The following is a 21,816-nucleotide window of genomic DNA, read 5'->3' on the forward strand; positions in this document are numbered from 1 at the left end:
TTTTTTTTTTTTTTTTTTTTTTTTTTTTTTTTTTTTTTTTTCATCACCCAAGGTAGATGACTGTGGTTAGATAAGTTTGCTGGTTCTGTGTGTTTCTTTTTAGAGGCATACTATGTGTGTGAGGCTAATATGTAGGGCAGGAGAGCTGACATCTGCTATTCTGAAATATAACTTTAGCAAATGAATCCCATTTACTGCATCATTAAGTCTTTTCACTACAGCTGCTAAAAAAAAAAAAAGTAGTGAAAAAAACTGAACAGATTTTGTTCTATTTGTGTTGGTCACAGTCATTCCGTAGAGGAGTCACACAAATGTTTGCCGCATTCTCACGTTGGCATTCGACATCTCCTTGCCACCAGGTTCTGTCTGGTAAGCATCTGAAGTACTGGTATCCAACAGCTTTGAATCCAGTAAGACATGAAATTTCAACTTCCTCCCCAACTGAGTACAGTTTCTTTTCATTCTAGAAATAAAACAGAAAGCAGAAATTATGAATGTGACAAACTGTCATCTCTGAATAGCTTGGGTTTTCCCTCAACTCTGCCCATTGCATACTTTTGGTATCTAATCACTCAACAGTCTTCTCAAGATTCTACTCCTAAATTCAGCACAAAGGTCTTTATTTTCATTCCTCCTCATCATCATTTTTGTTCATGGATAACTTTATGGCTTTTTTTTCTCTGAATAAATTTGTCTGTCTTAAACTAATTATAACTTTTGCCCTTACAAGCCTTACTCCTGGGAATCTTATGAAAGAAGGGGGAAAGCGTAAGATCTGGAGAGGACAGAAGCCCCACAAGGAGAGCAACAGAACCAAAAAAATCTGAGTACAGGGGTCTTCCCTGAGGCTGATACTCCAACCAAGTACCATGCATGGAGATAACCTAGATTCCCTGCACAGATGTAGCCCATGGCAGTTCAGTCTCCAAGTGGGTTCCATAGTAATAGGAACAGGGACTGTTTCTGACATGAACTGATTGGCCTGCTCTTTGATCACCTCCCCCATGATGGGGGAGCAGCCTTACCAGGCCACAGAGGAAGACAATGCAGTCATTCCTGATGAGACCTAACAGACTAAGATCAGAAGGAAAGAAAAGGAGACCTCCCCTACCAGTGGACTTGGGGAGGGGCATGTGTGGAGAAGGGAGGGATTGGGAGGGGAAGGGGAGGGAACTACAAGGGGGATAAAAAGTAAATAAAGTGTAATTAATAAAAAATTATTAAAACAAAAGAAAAAAGTCTTGCTCCTTTTGAGCACGATGGTATGTGTGTTTCATTGCAGTTTAAGTCTAGCCAAGATAGCACAGTGGGACTGTTATAGGCAGAGAATGCATTCTGCCTGAGCTTTGTGTGCTTCTTGGGTATGTGGAGATGTTAGTAAGCCACCTTGTGCTTTTGTCACCATGGACAAAGACAAACAAATGAAAATCACTAGCTCCTTGGAGCTTAGTCAGTGAAGTGCTTGCTGTGTAAGCATATGGACATGAGTTTGAATCTTTAGTACTGATGTGAAATCCAGATGTTACACTTTTGTGACTCTAGCATTGGTGGTGGGTAGAGAGAGAAGATTCTCTGGAACTTGGCCAATCTAGTCAACTGATAAGCTTCAGGTTGAGTGAGAGACTTTATCTCAAAAACAGTAAGGTGGAAAGCAATAGAGGAGGGCACTTAAAGTTGACCCCTGGCCTCCACACACACCCATATATACACATGCACAAAGATGCACACAGACATACAACATCCCCCCCAAAGACACACATACACATGCACACACAAACACACACATTCAACCGAATAAAACTGAATACGTGGTGCCTTCTGTTATGGTTTGAATAGGAAATATTCCTTTCAGGCTCATGCGTTTGAACACTTGGTCCCTAGATGGTGGTACAGCAACCTTAAAGAAGTGGAGTCTAGTAGAAGGAAGTGTGTTCCTGGAGTTCAGGCCTTATAGTTTATAGCCAGCTCATACTCCACAGACTAGGAGATGTGAGCAAGCCTTCTCATGCTCTTGCTACCACAGTCAGAAGCCCCCTGGCTGTTTCCTGTCCAGCTATAACTTTCCTACCTGAAACTGTGAGCCAAAATGTATCCTTCTGCCCATGAGTTACTTCTGTCAAGTAATTGCTCAAGATTGATTCACTTTCATCTTTCATCCATATACATGTTTGCATGAACAAATGTCACAGCAACAAGAAAGGTGATAAACATACCTAATGTTGCTAGAAATAGAAAAGCTTTATTCACATAGTGTTATATCTATTCATTGCACAGTAATCCTACATTTATAAGAAGCATGTGCCATTTTTACTGTGATGAATGGACCGCAAATAAGTTAAAGACTGTTCATTTACTAGCAACTGATTAGTCATTATATATTTTCCCAGATAGTGGACAAAGCATTGTCCCATGGGGGCTAAGAATTTCAAGATAAAAATGGGTCTTGAACTTCTTAATGTAAATTATTAGTTTAAACTAACCTATGCTACTAGGCTTACCTCCTGTCACTTCCATAAAACCTTCACTCATAAGAAAACCACCACCGACCACTCTTTAATCCTAATAGGCTCTTTTGTCATCCATGCCCCCACGTCATCTTCCATTGGCTATTGCATCTGTCATTCCTACTTTTCCTCTGCCTTTCTCCCAATTCCCAGCTCATACAGAACACCTATGCAAACTTCATCTTCCTAAGGTGTGTTGCCTTTCAGCTCTGAAGCATCTTGAATAGTGTTTTTTATAGCTCTCATCACATTTATCAGCTTTGATGATGAAATAAGTGGCAATGTCATCTCTCTCTCTCTCTCTCTCCCACACACACACAGACGCACAGAGGCTTCTCTCTCTCTCACACACACATACTGACACACAGAGGCGTCTCTCACACACAGACACACAAAGGCCTCTCTCTCTCTCTCTCTCTCTCTCTCTCACAGACACACAGAGGCCTCTCTCTTTCTCACACATACACAAACACACAAAGGCCTCTCTCACACACACACAGACACACAGAGGCTTCTCTCTCTTTCTGTCTCTATCTCTCACACATAGACACACAGAGGCCTCTCTCTCTCTCTCTCTCTCTCACACACACACACACACACACACACACACACACACACACACACACGTCTTAATAGCTCTTTGAAATCACATAAGGCATTGTCCTTCCCAGAGAAACTTGTGTAGGAGCACTCTAGTCCTTTACAGGGGAGAAAAGAGGACTCAGCAATGACCAGAAAGTTCTCAGATCCAAACTTGAGCATTTGGATAGAAGGTAGGAACTCAGCAATCAACCTTTTAGTAACTTGTTCACACAACATCCTAGAAGAGTCTTAATTTCTTCAAATATCTAAGAAACTATCTTTTTGGTTTTTACTGTATCTTTGTTCCCTAGGGAAGCAATTTGATATTAAATATTAATGACTGGAATTTTTTGACTGTGTACTATAAAAATTATTTTATTTGGTGTGTGCGCGCGTGTGTGTATGTGCATGCCACAGTACATGTGTCAATGACAAAGAACTACTTTTAGAAGCTGGCTTCATCTTTCTACCATAGGTTTCAGGGATTGTGCTTGGACAGACTGAACAGAGCCATCTCACTAGCTAATGGTGGCTTACTTTATATGCGGGCATTTTTCCTAAAATAATTCATTGCTTTGAACTCCTGTCTCCATTTCTTGGATGGAGTGATAGCTTATAAGGACATGTTGTAACCTTTGAGCTTAGATGGCAGAGACATTCTAATATACCTTTGCTCCCCAAACTTCACAACTGTCTTGTTAAATAGCTGCTTTGTTTGTTTGCCCTGGTTAGCCTGTAACTCACTGCGTCCACCAAGCCTGCACCAAACCAATGTAGATCCACTTGCCTCTGCTTCCTGAGCATTGGGATTAAAGATGTGCTTCACCACAGCAGGTTTAAATAACTCTTTGTCTAATGCATAAATTCATCTAGTCTGTGGGACTTGGTTACAACTGCAGGGAATGGAGTAAAGAGACATAATCTAATTTTACAAAAGAACCCATAAGCATAATGAATTCTTCTTTAAAGGCACAGTGGGATTTAAAAATTAAACAACAAAAATTTTGTTAACAGTTCTTGCATGCAGCTGGTGTAAATATATTAAACATTATTTAAGCAGCTGGTTCTAGCAATATATAACTTTGACATTGATGTTCTAAAGCAGGAACCAGAAAAAAATATATTCTGTAAAGGGCCTACATTAGTCAGTTGCTGGTCATAAGAGCATTTGTCACAGTCATTAATTTTTCCTAGTATTGCATGGAAGCAATCATAGGTAATGCGTGAATAAACTAATATGGCTGTGCTGTAAAATTTATTTTTTAAAGTAACAAACGAGATTGAGCTTCTAGACTGTCGCCTGTTCTAAAGGATTGGTCTCAACTCAATGACTCCCAACCTTGCAGCATTAGCAATGTATGGGAGCTTATGGATATTGGCTTTTGGGGGCCTAATTTGAGAGCAGACAAACCGGAAACTCTGAGAGCAGACATGGATGCTGTGTGTTTTAATATGCCCTCTATTGTACTGGTGAGATTGAGACCTATGCTCTGGACTAAGGACTAATGGATTTACCTCCATCCAAAATGCCTCTTTTCAAGACCATTCAGCAAGGTACATTAGAACACACACCCAGGGATGTTTATGAGGGACGTTTTGGAGATTTGTGTGCTATTGAGTTTTGATAATAAATATATTATTAGAAAAAAGATTAATTTAAAAGTTTTATTCAATTTAAAAATGTAAAATGGCTAGAGACCATGCCTTTTGTGGTCAATTTTAACATTATACATCTCCTAAAAGGTTCAATCAAAAGCCATAAACTCTGTTTAGCTCTGTTTCCCATTTTTTAATTGGATTACTTGATTTGTTGCTTTTCAACTTCTTTAGTTATTTATATATACTGGATATTAGCCCTTTGTCAGATAGAGGGTTGGTGAAGATTCTTTTTTTTTTTTTTCAGATGCTTTTTAAGTTGCTAGTATGAGATCTCTCCATTTTCATTTTTTAATTCAAATTTTTATTTTATTTTTTAATTTTTTATTTAACTTTTATTAATTATACTTTATTCATTTTGTATCCCCCCATAAGCACCTCCCTCCTCCCCTCCCGATCCCACCCTACCTCCCCTTTCTGCGTGCATGCTCCTCCCCAAATCCACTGATAGGGAGGTCCTCCTCTCCTTCTTTCTGATCTTGGTCTATCAGTTCTCATCAGGAGTGGCTGCATTGTCATCTTCTATGACCTGGTAAGGCTGCTCCTCGCTCAGTGGGAGGTGATCAAAGAGCAGGCCAATCAGATTATGTCAGAGGCAGTCCCTCTTCCCATTACTATGTAACCCACTTGGACACTGAACTGCCATAGGCTACATCTGTGCAGGGGTTCTAGGTTATCTCCATGAATAGTCCTTGGTTGGAGTATGAGTCTTTGGGAAGTTCCCTGTGTTCAAATTTTTTTGTTCTGTTGCTCTCTTTGTGAAGTTCCTGTCCTCTCCAGCTCTTACTATTTCTCACTTCTTACATAAAATTCCATTCACTTTGCCCGTCAGTTGGCCATCAGGCTCAGCATCTGCTTTGACAGTCTGCACAGCAGAGGCTTTCAGAGGCCCTCTGTGGCAGGTTCCTAGGTTTTTTCTTGTTTTCTTCTTCTGACTTTCAGAGGCCCTCTGTAGCAGGTTCCGAGGTTGTTTCCTATTTTCTTTTTCTTCTGATGTCCATCCTCTTTGCCTTTCAGAATGGGGATTGAGCATTTTAGTTCAGGTCCTCTCTCTTGCTTAGTTTGTTTAGATGTACAGATTTTAGTGGGTTTATCCTATGTTGTATGTCTATATGAGTGAGTATATACCGTGTGTGTCTTTTTGCTTCTGGGATAACTCACTCAGGATAATCCTTTCCAGGTCCCACCATTTACCTGCAAATTTCATGATTTCCTTATTTTTCATTGCTGAGTAATACTCCATTGTATAGATGTACCACAGTTTCTGCATCCATTCTTCAGTTGAGGGGCATCTGGGCTGTTTCCAGCTTCTGGCTATTACAAATAAAGCTGCTACAAATATGGTTGAGCAAATGTCCTTTTTGTGTACTTGAGCCTCATTTGGATATATACCTAGCAGTGGTATGGCCGGATCTTGAGGAAGTGCTATTCCTAGTTGTCTGAGAAAGCACCAGATTGATTTCCAGAGTGGATGTACAAGTTTACATTCCCACCAGCAGTGGAGAAGGGTTCCCTTTTCTCCACAACCTCTCCAGCATGTGGTGTCACTTGAGTTTTTGATCTTGGCCATTCTGATGGGTGTAAGGTGAAATATCAGGGTTGTTTTGATTTGCATTTCCCTAATGGCTAATGAAGTTGAGCATTTCTTTAAGTGCTTCTCTGCCATTCGATATTCCTCTACAGAGAGTTCTCTGTTTAGCTCTGTTCCCCATTTTTTAAGTGGATTACTTGGTTTGCTGCTTTTCAGCTTGTTTAGTTCTTTATATATACTGGATATGAGTCCTCTGTCAGATAAAGGGTTGGTGAAGATTCTTTCCCAATCTGTAGGCAGTCGCTTTGTTTTGATGACGGTGTCCTTTGCTTTACAGAAGCTTTTCATTTTCCTGAGGTCCCATTTATTGATTGTTGCTCTTAGAGTCTGTGCTGTTGGTGTTCTGTTCAGGAAGTTTTCTCCTGTACCAATGAGTTCTAGGGTATTCTCCACTTTTTTTTTCTAGCCAATTTACTGTGTCTGGTTTTATGTTGAGGTCTTTGATCCACGTGGACCTCAGTTTTGTGCAGGGCGATAAATCTGGATCTATTTTCTTTTTTTCTACATGTAGACATCCAGTTGGACCAGCACCATTTGTTGAAGATGCTATCTTTTTTTCTATTGTATGGTTTTGGCATCTTTGTCAAAGATCAGGTGTTCTTAGTGTGTGGGTTTATTTCTGGGTCCTCTGTTCGGTTCCATTGATTCATCATTCTGTTTCTATGCCAGTACCATGCAGTTTTTATTACTGTTGCTCTATAGTACAACTTAAGATCAGGGATGGAGATACCTCCAGAAGATCTTTTATTGTAGAGGATTGTTTTAGCAATTCTAGGTTTCTTGTTATTCCATATGAAGTTGAGAATTTTTCTTTCCGGGTCTGTAAAGAATTGTGTTGGTAATTTGATGGGAATTGCATTGAATCTGTAGATTGCTTTAGGTAAGATGGCCATTTTTACTATGTTGATCCTGCCAAGCCATGAGCATGGGAGATCTTTCCATCTTCTGATATCTTCTTCTAATTCTTTCTTCAGAGGCTTGAAATTTTTTTCATATAAGTCTTTGACTTCCTTGGTTAGGGTTACTCCAAGGTACTTTATGTAATTTGTGGCTATTGTGAATGGTGTTGTTTCCCTAATTTCTTTCTCAGGTCTTTTATCTTTTGTATACAGGAGGGCTACTGACTTTTTGAGTTAATTTTGTATCCAGCCACTTTGCTGAAGGTATTTATCAGCTGTAGGAGTTCCCTGGTAGAGTTTTTGGGGTCACTCATATATACTATCATATCATCTGCAAATAGTGATAATTTTACTTCTTCCTTTCCAATCTGTATCACCTTGATCTCCTTCAACTGTCTTATTGTTCTAGCAAGGACTTCAAGAACTATGTTGAAGAGATATGGAGAGAGTGGGCAGCCTTTTCTTGTCCTTGATATCAGTGGGATTGTTTTAAGTTTCTCAGTTTCTCTCTGTTCAGTTTGATGTTGGCTATAGGCTTGCTGTATATCGTCTTTACTATGTTTAGATATGTGCCTTGTATCCCTGATCTCTCCAATACTTTAAACATGAATGGATGTTGGATTTTGTCAAATGCTTTTTCAGCATCTAGGGAGATTATCATGTGGTTTTTTTTTCTTTCAGTTTGTTAATATGGTGGATGACATTGATGAATTTCTGTATTTTGAACCACCCCTGCATACCTGGGATGAAGCCTATTTGGTCATGGTGGATGATATCTCTGATATGTTCTTGGATCTGGTTTGCAAGTATTTTGTTAAGTATTTTTGCATCAATGTTCATAAGGGAGATTGGCCTGAAATTCTCTTTTTTTGTTGGGTCTTTGTGAGGTTTAGGTACCAAGGTGACTGTGGTTTCATAGCATGTGTTTGGTAATGTTCCTTCTGTTTCTATTTTGTGGAATAGTTTGAAGAGAACTGGAGTTAGCTCTTCTTTGAAGGTCTGGTAGAATTCTGCGCTGAAGCCATCTGGTCCTGGGCTTTTTTTGGATGGGAGACTTTCGATGACTGCTTCTATTTTCTTGCGATATAGGACTATTTAATTGATTTACCTGGTCCTGACTCAGCTTTGGTAAGTGGAATCGATCAAGAAAATTGTCCATTTCATTTAGATTTTTAAATTTTGTTGTGTATAGACTTTTGAAGTAAGTCCTAATGATTGTTTGGATTTCTTCAGTGTCTGTAGTTATGTTCCCGTTTTCATTTCTGATTTTGTTGATTTGGATGCCTTTTAGTTAGCTTGGCTAAGGGTTTGTCTATCTTGTTGATCTTCTCAAAGAACCAGCTCTTGGTTTCATTGATTCTTTGAATTGTTTTATTTGTTTCTAATTGATTGATTTCAGCACTGAGTTTGATTATTTCCAGCCGTCTACTCCTTTTTGGTGTGTCTGCTTCTTCTTTTTCTAGGGTTTTTAGGTGAGCCATTAAGTTGCTTGAATGCGCTGTCTCGAATTTCTTCTTGAAGGCACTTAGTGCTATGAACTTTCCTCTTAGCACTGCTTTCATTGTGTCCCACAGGTTTAGGTATGTTGTGTCTTCATTTTAATTGAGTTCTAGGAAGACTTTAATTTCTTTCTTTATTTCTTCCCTGACCCAGCTGTCATTTAGTAGCAAATTGTTCAGTTTCCATGTGTGTGTATGCTTTTTGTTATTTTTGTTGTTGTTGAGGTCCAGCTTTATTCCATGGTGATCAGACAGGATACAAGGGATTATTTCAATCTTCTTATATTTGTTGAGGTTTGCTTTATGACCAACTATATGGTCTATTTTGGAGAAGGTTCCATGATGTGCTGAGAAGAAGGTAAATTCTTTTGTGTTTGGGTGTAAGGTTCTATAAATGTCTGTGAGGTCCATTTGATTCATGACCTCTGTCAGAGACATTGTTTCTTTGTTTAATTTCTGTTTTGTTGACCTGTCCTTTGTTGAGAGTGGGGTGTTGAAGTCTCCCACTATTAGTGTGTGGGGATCTATGTGTGGTTTGAGTTTTAACAATGTTTCTTTTACAAATGTCAGTGCCCTTGTATTTGGGGCATAGATGTTCAGGATTGTGATGTCTTCTTGGTGGAATTTTCACTTGAAGCGTATGAAGTGTTCTTCCCCATCTCTTTTGATTAATTTTGGTTGAAAGTCTATATTATCAGATATTAGAATGGCTACTCCTGCTTGCTTCTTGCATCCATTTGCTTGGAAAGCCGTCTTCCATCTCTTTACCCTCAGGTAATGTCTATCTTTGTGACTTAGGTGTGTTTCTTGTATGCAACAGATTGCTGGGTTTTGTTTACACATCCAGTCTGTTAGTCTGTGTCTTTTTATTGGAGAATTAAGTCCATTGATGTTGAGAGAGATTAATGACCAGTGGCTGTTAGATCCTTTGAATTTGATGTTGGCTGTGGTCATAAGGTTGTGTGCTTGGTTGCTTTTTGTTTTACTGTAGTGAGGTTATTTATTTCCTGTGTTTTCTTGAGTGTAGCTAGTTTTCTTGGGTTGTATTTTCCCTTCTAGTGTCTTCTGTAATGCTGGATTTGTTTGTAGGTATTGTTGAAATTTGTTTTTGTCATTGAATATCTTGTTTTCTCCGTCTATGAGGACAGAGAATTTTGCTGGGTATTGTAGCCTGGGCTGGCATCTGTGTTCTCTTAGGGTCTGCATGATATCCATCCAGGCCCTTCTGGATTTTATAGTCTCTGTTGAAAAGTCAGGTGTGATTCTAATGGGTTTGCCATTATATGTTATTTGGCCTTTTTCTCTTGCAGCTTTTAGTATTTTTTTCTTTGTTCTGTATACTAACGGTTTTGATTATTATGTGGCGGGAGGATTTTCTTTTCTGGTCTAATTTATTGGGTATTCTGTAGGCCTCTTGTATTCTTATTGGCTTCTCCTTATAACTTGGGGAAATTTTCTTCAATGATTTTGTTGAAAATATTTTCTGGGCCTTGGTGCAGGGAATCTTCTTTTCCTCTATACCTATTATTCTTAGTTTTTGTCTTTTTATGTTGTCTTGAATTTCTTGGACGCTCTGTGTCAGGAATTTTTTAGATTTAATATTTTCTTTGACAGATACATCAATTTCTTCCATTGTATCTTCCACACCTGAGAGTCTTTCTTCCATTTCTTGTAGTCTATTGGTTATGCTAACCTCTGTAGTTCCTGCTTTCTTCCCTAAATTCTTTCTCTCCACAATTTCTTCCATTTGTGTTTTTTTTTTTTTAATTTTTCCAATTCTATCTTCAGATCTTGAGCCGTTTTGTTCATTTCCTTCATCTGTCTGGCTGTATTTTCCTGTTTTTTCCCATCAATTCCTTCAGCTGTTTGTTTGAACAATCCTCTGTTTCTTTCATTTCATTCAGTGATTTAATCATTTCCTCTCTAAAGGCCACAAACTGTTTGGCTCCAGCTTCCTCTATTTCTTCTCATATTTTATTTGTTTCCTCTGTTATCTTCTTCATGAGCATAGATGTTAGGTCATCTTCTTGAATTTCAATTATGCTGGGGTGTCTAGGGCTATTTGCCCCCGGATAACTGGTTTCTGGAAATGCCATATTGCTCTGGCTTTTTTTGGTTGAACTTTTACCCTGTCCTCTACCCATTAGGCTATCTTAGATGTTTGAAGTTAGTTTCTGGTGGTTCCTGGAATCCTGTGGCGGAGAGAATCTCTTCGGCAGGAAGGTGGTTTTTCCTGAAGGAAGCCTTCTCAGCTTTTTGGGTATAGTCACTGTATGGCCGGTGTTTTTCAGGAGTTGCTACAGCTCACCTCAGGCATAGAGACCTGGGTGGTAACTGTGGTCCTTATTAGTCGAGAGGGCTCTCCTCTCACCGGGAGAAGTCCTGGAGACAGCTGCCCTCCTTCTGGGTTTCTTCCTGTAAATTTAGTGAGCTGCTGCTGTAACCTGTGTGTCCTGTGGTTTGGTCGGCTTTGTTAGGGATAACTGGTTGCCCTTTGGAGCAGTATCTGGGGGTTGATCTCGGGGTTCCCGGTCTTTTGTAGGTCTGAGGTTGGGGCTCTGTGCCTCAGAACCCAAGGGGTAATCTGTGGCGGGTGAGTACTGCTCTCCTGTTAACAGCAGGCTATCTGGGGCACAGCAGGTCCCTGGGTTGGGCTAGTCTGTGGGACCTTTTCCGGGGATATACTGGGTTGCCTAAGTCCGTCCCCTTTGCTTTGTTCCTTGTTCCTTGTGAGGGTTTCTCCAGACAGTGACTCCAAGACTCTGGTGTCCTGGGGCACATAGTTCTGTCTGTAAGGAATAGTTGGTACAAAGCAGATCTCTGGGCTGGCGGTGCACGCCCGCCTGCTAGTCTGCGGGAGCTGGGTTCTCAGTGACTCTGTGCTCCCCGCTTGGGCCCGAATCCGTGATGGCTGGGCGTACTTGCCTGTCTGTGGTCTTCGGTCTTTGGTATGTGAGACTGACCCCAGGCAAAGCCTAGGTGACCCAAGCAGCACGGTTTCTTCCTTCCCTGTGGGGCCCTCTCCGGACAGGGATTCCCAGGCTCTGTTGCACTGGGGCGCGGAGCTCATCTGTACCGGTGAGTTGGGCGCGCAGCTGCTCTCCGTGCGGTGGGAGCCCAGTTGTGATGGCAGCGGGTACCCATGGTCTGTGAGACTCCTTCCAGGGAAAGACTGGGTGACCCGTGATCAGTATCGCAACTTTCCTTCCCCGTGGGGTTTTCTTGCGACTGGGACTCTCAGTCTCTGGCACCCTTGTGCCCACCAATCAGCCTGGGAAAGTGGTCGGGACAAACAGGCTTGCGGCTCCAGCCCTGAGACCCAAAGCCCGCATTACCCGGGATTTCTTCCGGGTTCTGGCTGGGCAGCGGAGAGTGGACCCGACCGATTCCCACACCGTGGGAGCCTCCCCTCACCTGGGAAACACGATCACTGTAGTTTTAGGGCCCAGAATTCAGTCTCCTGGTCGCTGCACAGAGAGTGCTGTCCTGCTTCTCAGACACAGTGCTCTCCCGGCGCCGTCATCTTGCCACCCCCCAGGTGAAGATTCTTTCCCAATCTGTAGGCAGTCGCTTTGTTTTGAGGATAGTGTCCTTTGCTTTACAGAAGCTTTTCAGTTTCATGAGGTCCCATTTATTGATTATTGATATTAGAGCCTGTTCTGTTGTTGTTCTGTTCAGGAAGTTTTCTCCTGTACCAATGAGTTCTAGGGTCTTCCCCACTTTTTCTTCTAACCGATTTAATGTGTCTGGTTTTATGTTGAGGTCTTTGATCCACTTAGACTTTAGTTTTGTGCAGGGTGATAAGTATGGATCTATTTGCATTTTTCTACATGTAGCCATCCAGTTAGACCAGCACCATTTGTTGAAGATGCTATCTTTTTTCCATTGTATGGTTTTGGCATCTTTGTCAAAGATCAGGTGTCTATAAGGGTGTGGGTTTATTTCTGGGTCTTCTATTCGATTCCATTGATCCACCAGTCTGTTTCTATGCCAGTACCATGCAGTTTTTATTACTGTTGCTCTATAGTACAACTTAAGATCAGGGATGGAGATACCTCCAGAAGATCTTTTATTGTAGAGGATTGTTTTAGCAATTCTGGGTTTCTTGTTATTCCATATGAAGTTGAGAATTTTTCTTTCCAGGTCTGTAAAAAATTGTGTTGGTAATTTGATCGGAATTGCACTGAATCTGTAGATTGCTTTTGGTAAGATGGCTATTATTACTATGTTAATCCTGTCAAGCCATGATCATGGTAGATCTTTCCATCTTCTGATATCTTCTTCTAATTCTTTCTTCAGAGGCTTGAAATTTTTTTCATACAAGTCTTTGGGTTCCTCCACAGAGGGCCTCTGAAAGGCTCTGCCCTGCAGACTATCAAAGCAGATGTTGAGACTTATGGCCAAACTTTGGGCAGAATGCAGGGAATCTTATGAAAGAAGTGGGAAATAATAGTAAGATCTGGAAAGGACAGGAGGTCCACAAGGAGAGTAACAGAACCAAAAAATTTGAGCACAGAGGTCTTTCCTGAGACTCATACTCCAACCAAGAACCATGCATAGAGATAACCTAGAACCCCTGCACAGATGTAGCCCATAGCAGTTCAGTGTCCAAGTGGGTTCCATAGAAATGGGAAAAGGGACTGCTTCTGACATGAACTGCTCTTTGATCACCTCCCCCTGAATGGGGAGCAGCCTTACCGAGCCACAGAGGAAGACAATGCAGCCACTCCTGATGAAACCTAACAGACTAGGATTAGAAGAAAGAAAAAGAAACCCTCCCCTACCAGTGGACTTGGAGAGGGGAGTGTGTGGAGAAGGGGGAGGAAGGGAGGGATTGGGAGGGGAAAAGGGAGGGAACTAGAGGCGGGATACAAAGTAAATAAATTGTATTTTTTAAAAAAAGCCATAGACTCATATGACCGTGAGTGTGCATTCCTCATGAAAAGCCGAGAAACACATTGTGGCTTAATGAAAAAGAGGAAATTAAAAATATTAGAACTGTATTGACTGCTCAAGGGTTCTACAGATCTCGCATCTAAGAAGACAACACAAGCTCAATACCTCCAATTCTTATGTCTAAGTCTCCTTTATCTTTCAGAGAATGTGACTTAGACCCAGAAGGAAAAAGCAAGGTCTCTGATGCAGACCATTATAGCCATTCAGACCTACCCTTTGCTCACACAGCAAACCATCTTCATATAACCTAGGTGGTATAAAGGAAAAAGCTACGTGGCTCTTTCTTGACTAAGAAGTAGGCATGAAGATACCCTCAGGGAATTCAAGGCAAAAGGGTGCTTCCTCATTTATGGATGTGGCTTTGTACTTTTGAGTCAACATATCATTAAAGTAGGAAAATAATAATTCTAATGAAAAGAAAACCCATTCATTTCAAGTCCTCTTTTTGAACTTCAAACAAAAAGTTTGAATACTTTACTGTGTAAGGACACTTACCCAGATAAATCCATTTTCCGGGAGATCTGGCTGAGGACACCCTGAATCTGCTTCTGTCTCCAGAAGGTCTATCTCTTTCATTTCTTCATTGTCACTGACACATGGTTGCCCACTAAAAGAGAAAAAATAATATGTGTGTGTGCACCCACACCTACATATATTTATGCATGCATGTATTAAAGCAACATGCCCAATCCACCTACATATTTTTCCATCTACATATTTATAATATACAGATACAGATTAAATAGAGAGAACATGCTGCTTCACATGTTAAGGTAGTAGCAGATTTCATTTTTGCTAGTATATTGCGCAGACACATCTAAGATTCTAAGAGTTTTTCAAATAAGTAGGAAATGAGAACCAGAAATCCTTTGTTCCCTTGTACCCGGCCTTACTCGTTTTCCATTATGGAGAATGTACAATCTTCTTCTTGTTGATGCTTGCCCTCACAGCGTTGCCCTCCTTGCTGGGGGGCAGGGTTATTGCACTCTCGGGTTCTTGATCTCCTATAAGCAGCATTGCATGTGCTCCAGGAGGACCAGCACCCCCAGTTTCCATCCACTGCATCTGGAACAGAGAAAGACCCTTTGCCATCCTGGTGCAAGTTTATTTGGGCTTGGAGAGCAGAGCAGCTAGTTTCCTCACACTTGCTCTGTGACATGCTCTCTGGGATGTTACAGCTTTACAGGGAGCACCGCAAGAAGTTAACTTCTGGAAGGAGTCTGATCCATTGTCTGATTCCTTTTCCTGTTCTCACAGGCACGAACAAAATGCCATCAGCTATGGATCCCTTGAATCATTAATAAATTGTCGGTATTGTATTATACATACATCCATACAAAAACACATGTATGTGCATATATGCATATATATGTACAAATATGAAAATCTTGTGAACAAAATTGTGGTGGTTTGAATAAGGAAGGCCTTTCATAGGCTTGTATAGTTGAATGCGTGGTCACCAGGGAGTGGCACTGCCTAAGAGGGACTAGGAATGTGACCTTAGGAAGCATGTCATTGGAAGTGAGCTTTGAGGTTTCAGAATCCCAAGCCAGGCCCAGTATCTTTTCTTGCTGCATTTTTATCTGATGTAGAACTTTCAGCTACCATATCTGCCTGCATGCCACCATGCTCCCTGCTATGTTGATAATGGACTAAGCCTCTGAAAACTGTATGCCATCCTGAATTAAATGTTTCCTTTCTAATCTTTGTCATGGTTATGACGTATCTTCACAGCAATAAAAGCTTGTCTAAGATAGAGTGTACATCAAATTACACTTTCATAGGTAGTAGAACATATCCTCTCTCATAGGCCTCATCCCTTCTCTAAAGAAAATCTGAGTTAATGTGTTTAGCCATGCATGAAAACTTTGCTTAATATATCCCTTATTATAAATCATCCTGATTATACATTGCAATGCACATAATAGTATAGTTCTCTGGTAACAATATGGGGTGGTTTGCGTGATAAATGGGCCCTGTAGTTCTTGCATTTGAATATTTGTCTCTAGTTGGTACCCCTGTTTTGGGGAGGTGAAGACATAAGCGACTTTGCTGGAGGAAGTGTGTTACTGGGGGATGGACTTTGAGGCTTCAAATGCTGTGTGCTGTTTCCAGAATTCTCTCTGTTTCGTGTTTCTGTAACATTTCAACCCTCTGGAACTGTAAGGCTCAAAGAAACCCTTTCTTCTATCAGTTGCCTTTTTCTTGGTATTTTATCACATATGGCCATCCTGGATCTCACTCTGTAGACCAGACTGGCCTCAAAGTCACCTGGGATTAAAGGCATGCACCACCACTGCCTTGGATGAGGATTTTATAGCTCTGAGAGATTAGATACTATTTCAGTGCTATGAAGCTCCTAGGTCACAGCAGAGCCTGGCGTTGTATGTCTTTGGAATCTAGTATTTGGAGGCTTGTTAACAAGGTGGAGCTTGCTAGTGAGCTTTATTTTGTTTAAGTTCATCAACCTATACTATATATTTTAAGAGGAAAAGGTACCTGCTTCACAACCAATCCCGGACACTTACCAGACTTGTAATCCGGAGACCTCTTCTCACAGTTTTCACCGTAGGTGCCGCTCTGGCACACACACAAACATTCCGTGCCTGAGAGTCTGGGGCGGCCATTATTAGGACATGGAGCACACTGGCAAGGGTCAAACTTGGCTGCATACTCTTGAAATGCTTTCCTGAGGTTGTTCCGTTTTGTTACTGCACACGGGATGTTTCTGACCAAGTCCGTGATTGGGGCAAGCTGAGAGAGTTGGTGACAGAGAGAGCACTAGTCACTTCTACTTGGGAAGTGAGTATTTTGCCACCACTATCTAGTTCTCACAGAATCACTGTTTATAAAAAAAATAATAATAACAAACAACAAGAAACAAAAACAAAAAACCCAAAAAACAAAGAAAAAAGCAAGCCTCATACTCTCAAGAATTATTAGAGAAACCAGTGTAGACAGCTGGCTGTTGAGGTGGGAAAGCCTAGTGCCTGAGGGCAGAAGCAAACTGTGTAGAATTAACCGCCCCTGCAGGTCTGCTGTGAAGGAAGCCACAGGTTGCTTATCTGGGCTTCTTTTGTGTTATTTATCAGACATCAAAAATAAGCAGCTAAAGTGCTGAGATAGGTCACCAAGAATTCCTAATGCTCATTAGTTCTCTGCTGTTACCTCATTAGCTTTGATTCAGGCAGGGAGATCTGGAGAGGTTTCCTTGCTCCCTCAGTATGTACACTGGCTTTCGGTGGAGTCAAATGAGAAAGTGCACAGTGGGGGGGGGGGAGGAAATGGAGAGGCGAACTTGCCATTCACACTAATGGGAGGGTTGTAGTGATTAAGAACACAGGAAGCAGCAGCCAAAGGAAAGGTGCATGGAGCTCACGTCTTTCTGCTGCACGTAAATGATCCCACGTTCAGAGTGATTCAACAGTTCTATCTCTGTTTAAATGAACTCAACATAACACCCTTGGCATGTCTTTTAAAATGTAGTTGTCATTGGCAAACCTGATTTTACATCATATTATACAAATTATCCCATGAAGAACAAAAGTCACCTTTTTGTCTAGTTACAACAAATACAAAACTAGAAAATTGAATTGATGGTGATGGAAGCTGGAAATCAAATGGATCTGAAATATTCTTAATGTGCTCCCAGAGTGGAGTTGTGTGAAAAGCACAAAACTCAAAGTTACTGTTCCATAGTGAGATGAAGAGCAGGATTCCCAGATAAATGCAAACAATTTTATTAACTAAATCCCCCTTCTCAGTATTTCCCTAATGCCAACAATTCTAAATTCTGTACTAGGATGTTCACTTAAATCGTAAAAGCAATAGATGTGTAATTTAATATTTTTTAAAAAGTATATCATGAGGGGGGATATTGGAAGAAGGAGAAAACAAGGAACAGGAAAGGAGCCTATCACAGAGGCCCTCTGAAAGACTCTACCCTGCAGGGTATCAAAGCAGAGGCCGAGACTCATAGCCAAACTTTGTGCAGAGTGCAGGGAAAGAAGGCGGAGACAGAAAGACCTGGTGGGGACAAGAGCTCCACAAGGAGAGGAAAAAAAAATTGGGCCCAGGGGTCTTTCCTGAGACTGATACTCCAACCAAGGACCATGCATGGAGAGGACCTAGAACCCTTGCTCAGATGTAGCCCATAGGAAGCTCAGTGTCTGAGTGGGTTCCCTAGTAATAGGAACAGGGACTGTCTCTGACATGAACTTAGTGGCTGCTCTTTGATCACCTCCCCCTGAGGGGGAAGCAGCTTTACCAGGTCACAGCCAGGCCTGATGAGACCTGATAGGCTAGGGTCAGATGGAAGGGGAGGAGGACCTCCCCTATCAGTGGACTGGGGGAGAGGCATGGGTGGAGAAGAGGGAGGGAGGGTGAGATTGGGAGGAATGAGAGAGGGGGCTATAGTTGGGATACAAAGGAATAAACTGTAATTAATAATACATAAATAAAAATTTAAACAGTACATCATGAATGTGTATTAAAAACATTTTGTTTATCATCTGAAAAGGAAACAGAAAGGGAATTGTGTAGTGTGCACTTTGGGCTGATGAAGAACTGCCATGCTTGTCTTACCCTCAATACTCCTCTCTCACCTCAAAATCAATCACAGCAGGGTTTTCCTTCACCGATTCTAACCACTCAGAAAAGACTTGCTCCTCTGGACCAGAGGTCCCCTTCTCCCAGGCCAAGGCTGCTGCATACTGACTCCTCCCGCCCTGGACCAGGGATATGGAGTTTTCTGCTCCCTGCAACATGGAACCTGCAAGATGATTCAAGATAACAATCCGTTTAATTTTATTGAAATTCATACTTCATAGACAAGTCGGCTTTCTCAAGAGAGCAATGTAGATAGTACAGTCAGTAATACCAATGAGTAAGCCCAGAGGAAAAAGTGCAAGAACATTCCTTATCCCTACAGGGGAATTAATAATACAAATGACAGTAACAGTGCCACTGGTGCCATTTAGTCAGCCCTGGGTACACACAAGGATCTTTACACACGTTATCTTGCATAATTCTCATGACAATGCTAAGTAGATATTGATGTCACTGCATCTACTGGGGCTGAAAGCAATTTGTTTTGAAACACATAGTTAGCAACAGGCAGCAGTGGAATGCAAATGCACCTGTGCTCTGACTGCTTTGTTCTTGACGATTTGAAGCCAACTTTCTGGCTTTGGATTTATACTCCCCCAAGTTTTGAGTTCATGGGAATAACACAAACCATGTACTTTCTGACTGCCATGCTAGAAACTCCCAATTGCAGGCAAAACAAGTGATAGAATGTCTTTAAATTTAAAACCTTAAACTTGGATCAGGAGTGAATACAGAGAAGTAAGACCAAATGGAATGATACCCAACAGTTCTTCTCACTTAATAAGGATTCTCAAGATACACACATGAAGTAAATACTACTATTATTTTCATTTTGTTAGTTGAAACCCTAGATAAGGAAAGATGAAGCTCTTGATGTTGGTCACATAGTAAATCAACACTGGAGACAAAGTTGGGTTTCAGGCAGTGGTCCCTGCAATGGTGATAGTCAATGTGCTCAGTATGAAACAGTTACAAAACACCCTTTTTAAAATTTTTTATTTAACTTTTATTAATTACACTTTATTCATTTTGTATCCCCCATAAGCCCCTCCCTCCTCCCCTCCCGGTCCCCCCCTTTCCCCCCCTTTCTGCATGCATGCCCCTCCCAAGTCCACTGATAGGGGAGGTCCTCCTCTCCTTCTTTCTGATCTTAGTCTATCAGTTCTCATCAGAAGTGGCTGTACTGTCAGGGTTCTAGGTTATCTCCATGAAGAGTCCTTGGTTGGAGTACGAGTCTCGGGAGGTTCCCTGTGTTCAATTTTTCTTGTTCTGTTGCTCTCCTTGTGGAGTTCCTGTCCTCTCCAGCTCTTACTATTTCCCACTTCTCACATAAAATTCCATTCACTCTGCCCGACAGTTGGCCATCAGGCTCAGCATCTGCTTTGACAGTCTGCACGGCAGAGGCTTTCAGAGGCCCTCTGTGGCGGGTTCCAAGGTTGTTTCCTGTTTTCTTCTTCTGGCTTTCAGAGGTCCTCTGTAGCAGGTTTCTAGGTTGTTTCCTGTTTTCTTCTTCTTCTGATGTCCATCCTCTTTGCCTTTCAGGATGGGGATTGAGCGTTTTAGTTCGGGTCCTCTCTCTTGCTTAGTTTCTTTAGATGTACAGATTTTAGTGGGTTTATCCTATGTTGTATGTCTATATGAGTGAGTATATACCGTGTGTGTCTTTTTGCTTCTGAGACAACTCACTCAGGATAATCCTTTCCAGGTCCCACCATTTACCTGCAAATTTCATGATTTCCTTATTTTTCATTGCTGAGTAATACTCCATTGTATAGATGTACCACAGTTTCTGCATCCATTCTTCAGTTGAGGGGCATCTGGGCTGTTTCCAGCTTCTGGCTATTACAAACAAAGCTGCTACAAATATGGTTGAGCAAATGTCCTTTTTGTGTACTTGAGTCTCTTTTGGATATATGCCTAGGAGTGGTATGGTTGGCTCTTGAGGAAGCGCTATTCCTAGTTGTCTGAGAAAGCGCCAGATTGATTTCCAGAGTGGTTGTACAAGTTTACATTCCCACCAGCAGTGGAGAAGGGTTCCCCTTTCTCCACAATCTCTCCAGCATTTGTTGTCACTTGAGTTTTTGATCTTGGCCATTCTGATGGGTGTAAGGTGAAATCTCAGGGTTGTTTTGATTTGCATTTCCCTATAGGCTAATGAGGTTGAACATTTCTTTAAGTGCTTCTCTGTCATTTGATATTCCTCTACAGAGAGTTCTCTGTTTAGCTCTGTTCCCCATTTTTTAAGTGGATTACTTGGTTTGTTGCTTTTCAGCTTGTTTAGTTCTTTATATATACTGGATATGAGTCTTCTGTCAGATAAAGGGTTGGTGATGATTCTTTCCTAATCTGTAGGCAGTCGCTTTGTTTTGATGACAGTGTTCTTTCCTTTACAGAAGCTTTTCAGTTTCATGAGGTCCTATTTATTGATTGTTGCTCTTAGAGTCTGTGCTGTTGGTGTTCTGTTCAGGAAGTTTTCTCCTGTACCAATGAGTTCTAGGGTATTCCCCACTTTTTTTTCTAGCCGATTTACTGTGTCTGGTTTTATGTTGAGGTCTTTGATCCACGTGGACCTCAGTTTTGTGCAGGTGATAAGTATGGATCTATTTTCAGTTTTCTACATGTAGACATCCAGTTGGACCAGCACCATTTGTTGAAGATGCTATCTTTTTTCCACTGTATGGTTTTGGCATCTTTGTCAATACAATGGAGTATTACTCAACAATGAAAAATAAGGAAATCATGAAATTTGTAGGTAAATGGTGGGTCCTGGAAAGGATCATCCTGAGTGAGTTGTCCCAGAAGCAAAAAGACACACACGGTATATACTCACTCATATAAACATACAACATAGGATAAACCCACTAAAATCGGTACATCTAAACAAACTAAGCAAAAGAGAGGACCCTAACTAAAACGCTCAATCCCCATCCTGAAAGGCAAAGAGGATGGACATCAGAAGAAGAAGAAAACAGGAAACAACCTAGGAACCTGCCACAAAGGGCATCTGAAAGTCTCTGCCCTGCAGACTATCAAAACAGATGCTGTGCCTGATGGCCAACTGTCGGGCAGAGTGAATGGAATTTTATGTAAGAAGTGGGAAATAGCAAGAGCTGGAGAGGACAGGAACTCCACAAGGAGAGCAACAGAACAAGAAAATTTAAACACAGGGAACTTCCCAAAGACTCATACTCCAACCAAGGACTATTCATGGAGATAACCTAGAACCTCTGCACAGATGTAGCCCATGGCAGTTTAGTGTCCAAGTGGCTTACATAGTGATGGGAAGAGAGACTGCCTCTGACATAAACTGATTGGCCTGCTCTTTGATCACCTCCCCCTGAGGGGGGAGCAGCCTTACCAGGCTGCAGAAGAAGACAATGCAGCCATTCCTGATGTGATCTGATAGACTAAGATCAGAAGGAAGGAGAGGAGGACCTCCCCTATCAGTGGAGGTGGGGAGGGGCATGCATGCAGAAAGGGGAGGTAGGGTGGGATCGGGAGGGGAGGAGGGAGGGGCTTAT

The 21,816-nt window shown here is 41.5% G+C and overlaps 1 protein-coding gene across 1 annotated transcript in view; it reads right to left on the reverse strand.

Moving 5' to 3' along the window:
- Positions 1-21,816, reverse strand: part of C6 (complement C6) — a 90,116-nt gene that overhangs the window by 20,497 nt on the left and 47,803 nt on the right. The window contains exons 10-14 of the mRNA XM_055601133.1: positions 18,292-18,458; positions 16,216-16,441; positions 14,581-14,752; positions 14,183-14,294; positions 331-463 (exon numbers count right to left, since the gene is read on the reverse strand). Coding sequence (XP_055457108.1) covers positions 331-463; positions 14,183-14,294; positions 14,581-14,752; positions 16,216-16,441; positions 18,292-18,458 — 810 coding nt within the window. The remainder of the gene's footprint in view (positions 1-330; positions 464-14,182; positions 14,295-14,580; positions 14,753-16,215; positions 16,442-18,291; positions 18,459-21,816) is intronic.

This window comes from Psammomys obesus, unplaced genomic scaffold, assembly GCF_907164565.1.
Source record: "Psammomys obesus unplaced genomic scaffold, mPsaObe1.curated_primary_1811, whole genome shotgun sequence".
In the NCBI taxonomy this organism is placed as follows: Eukaryota; Metazoa; Chordata; class Mammalia; order Rodentia; family Muridae; genus Psammomys; species Psammomys obesus.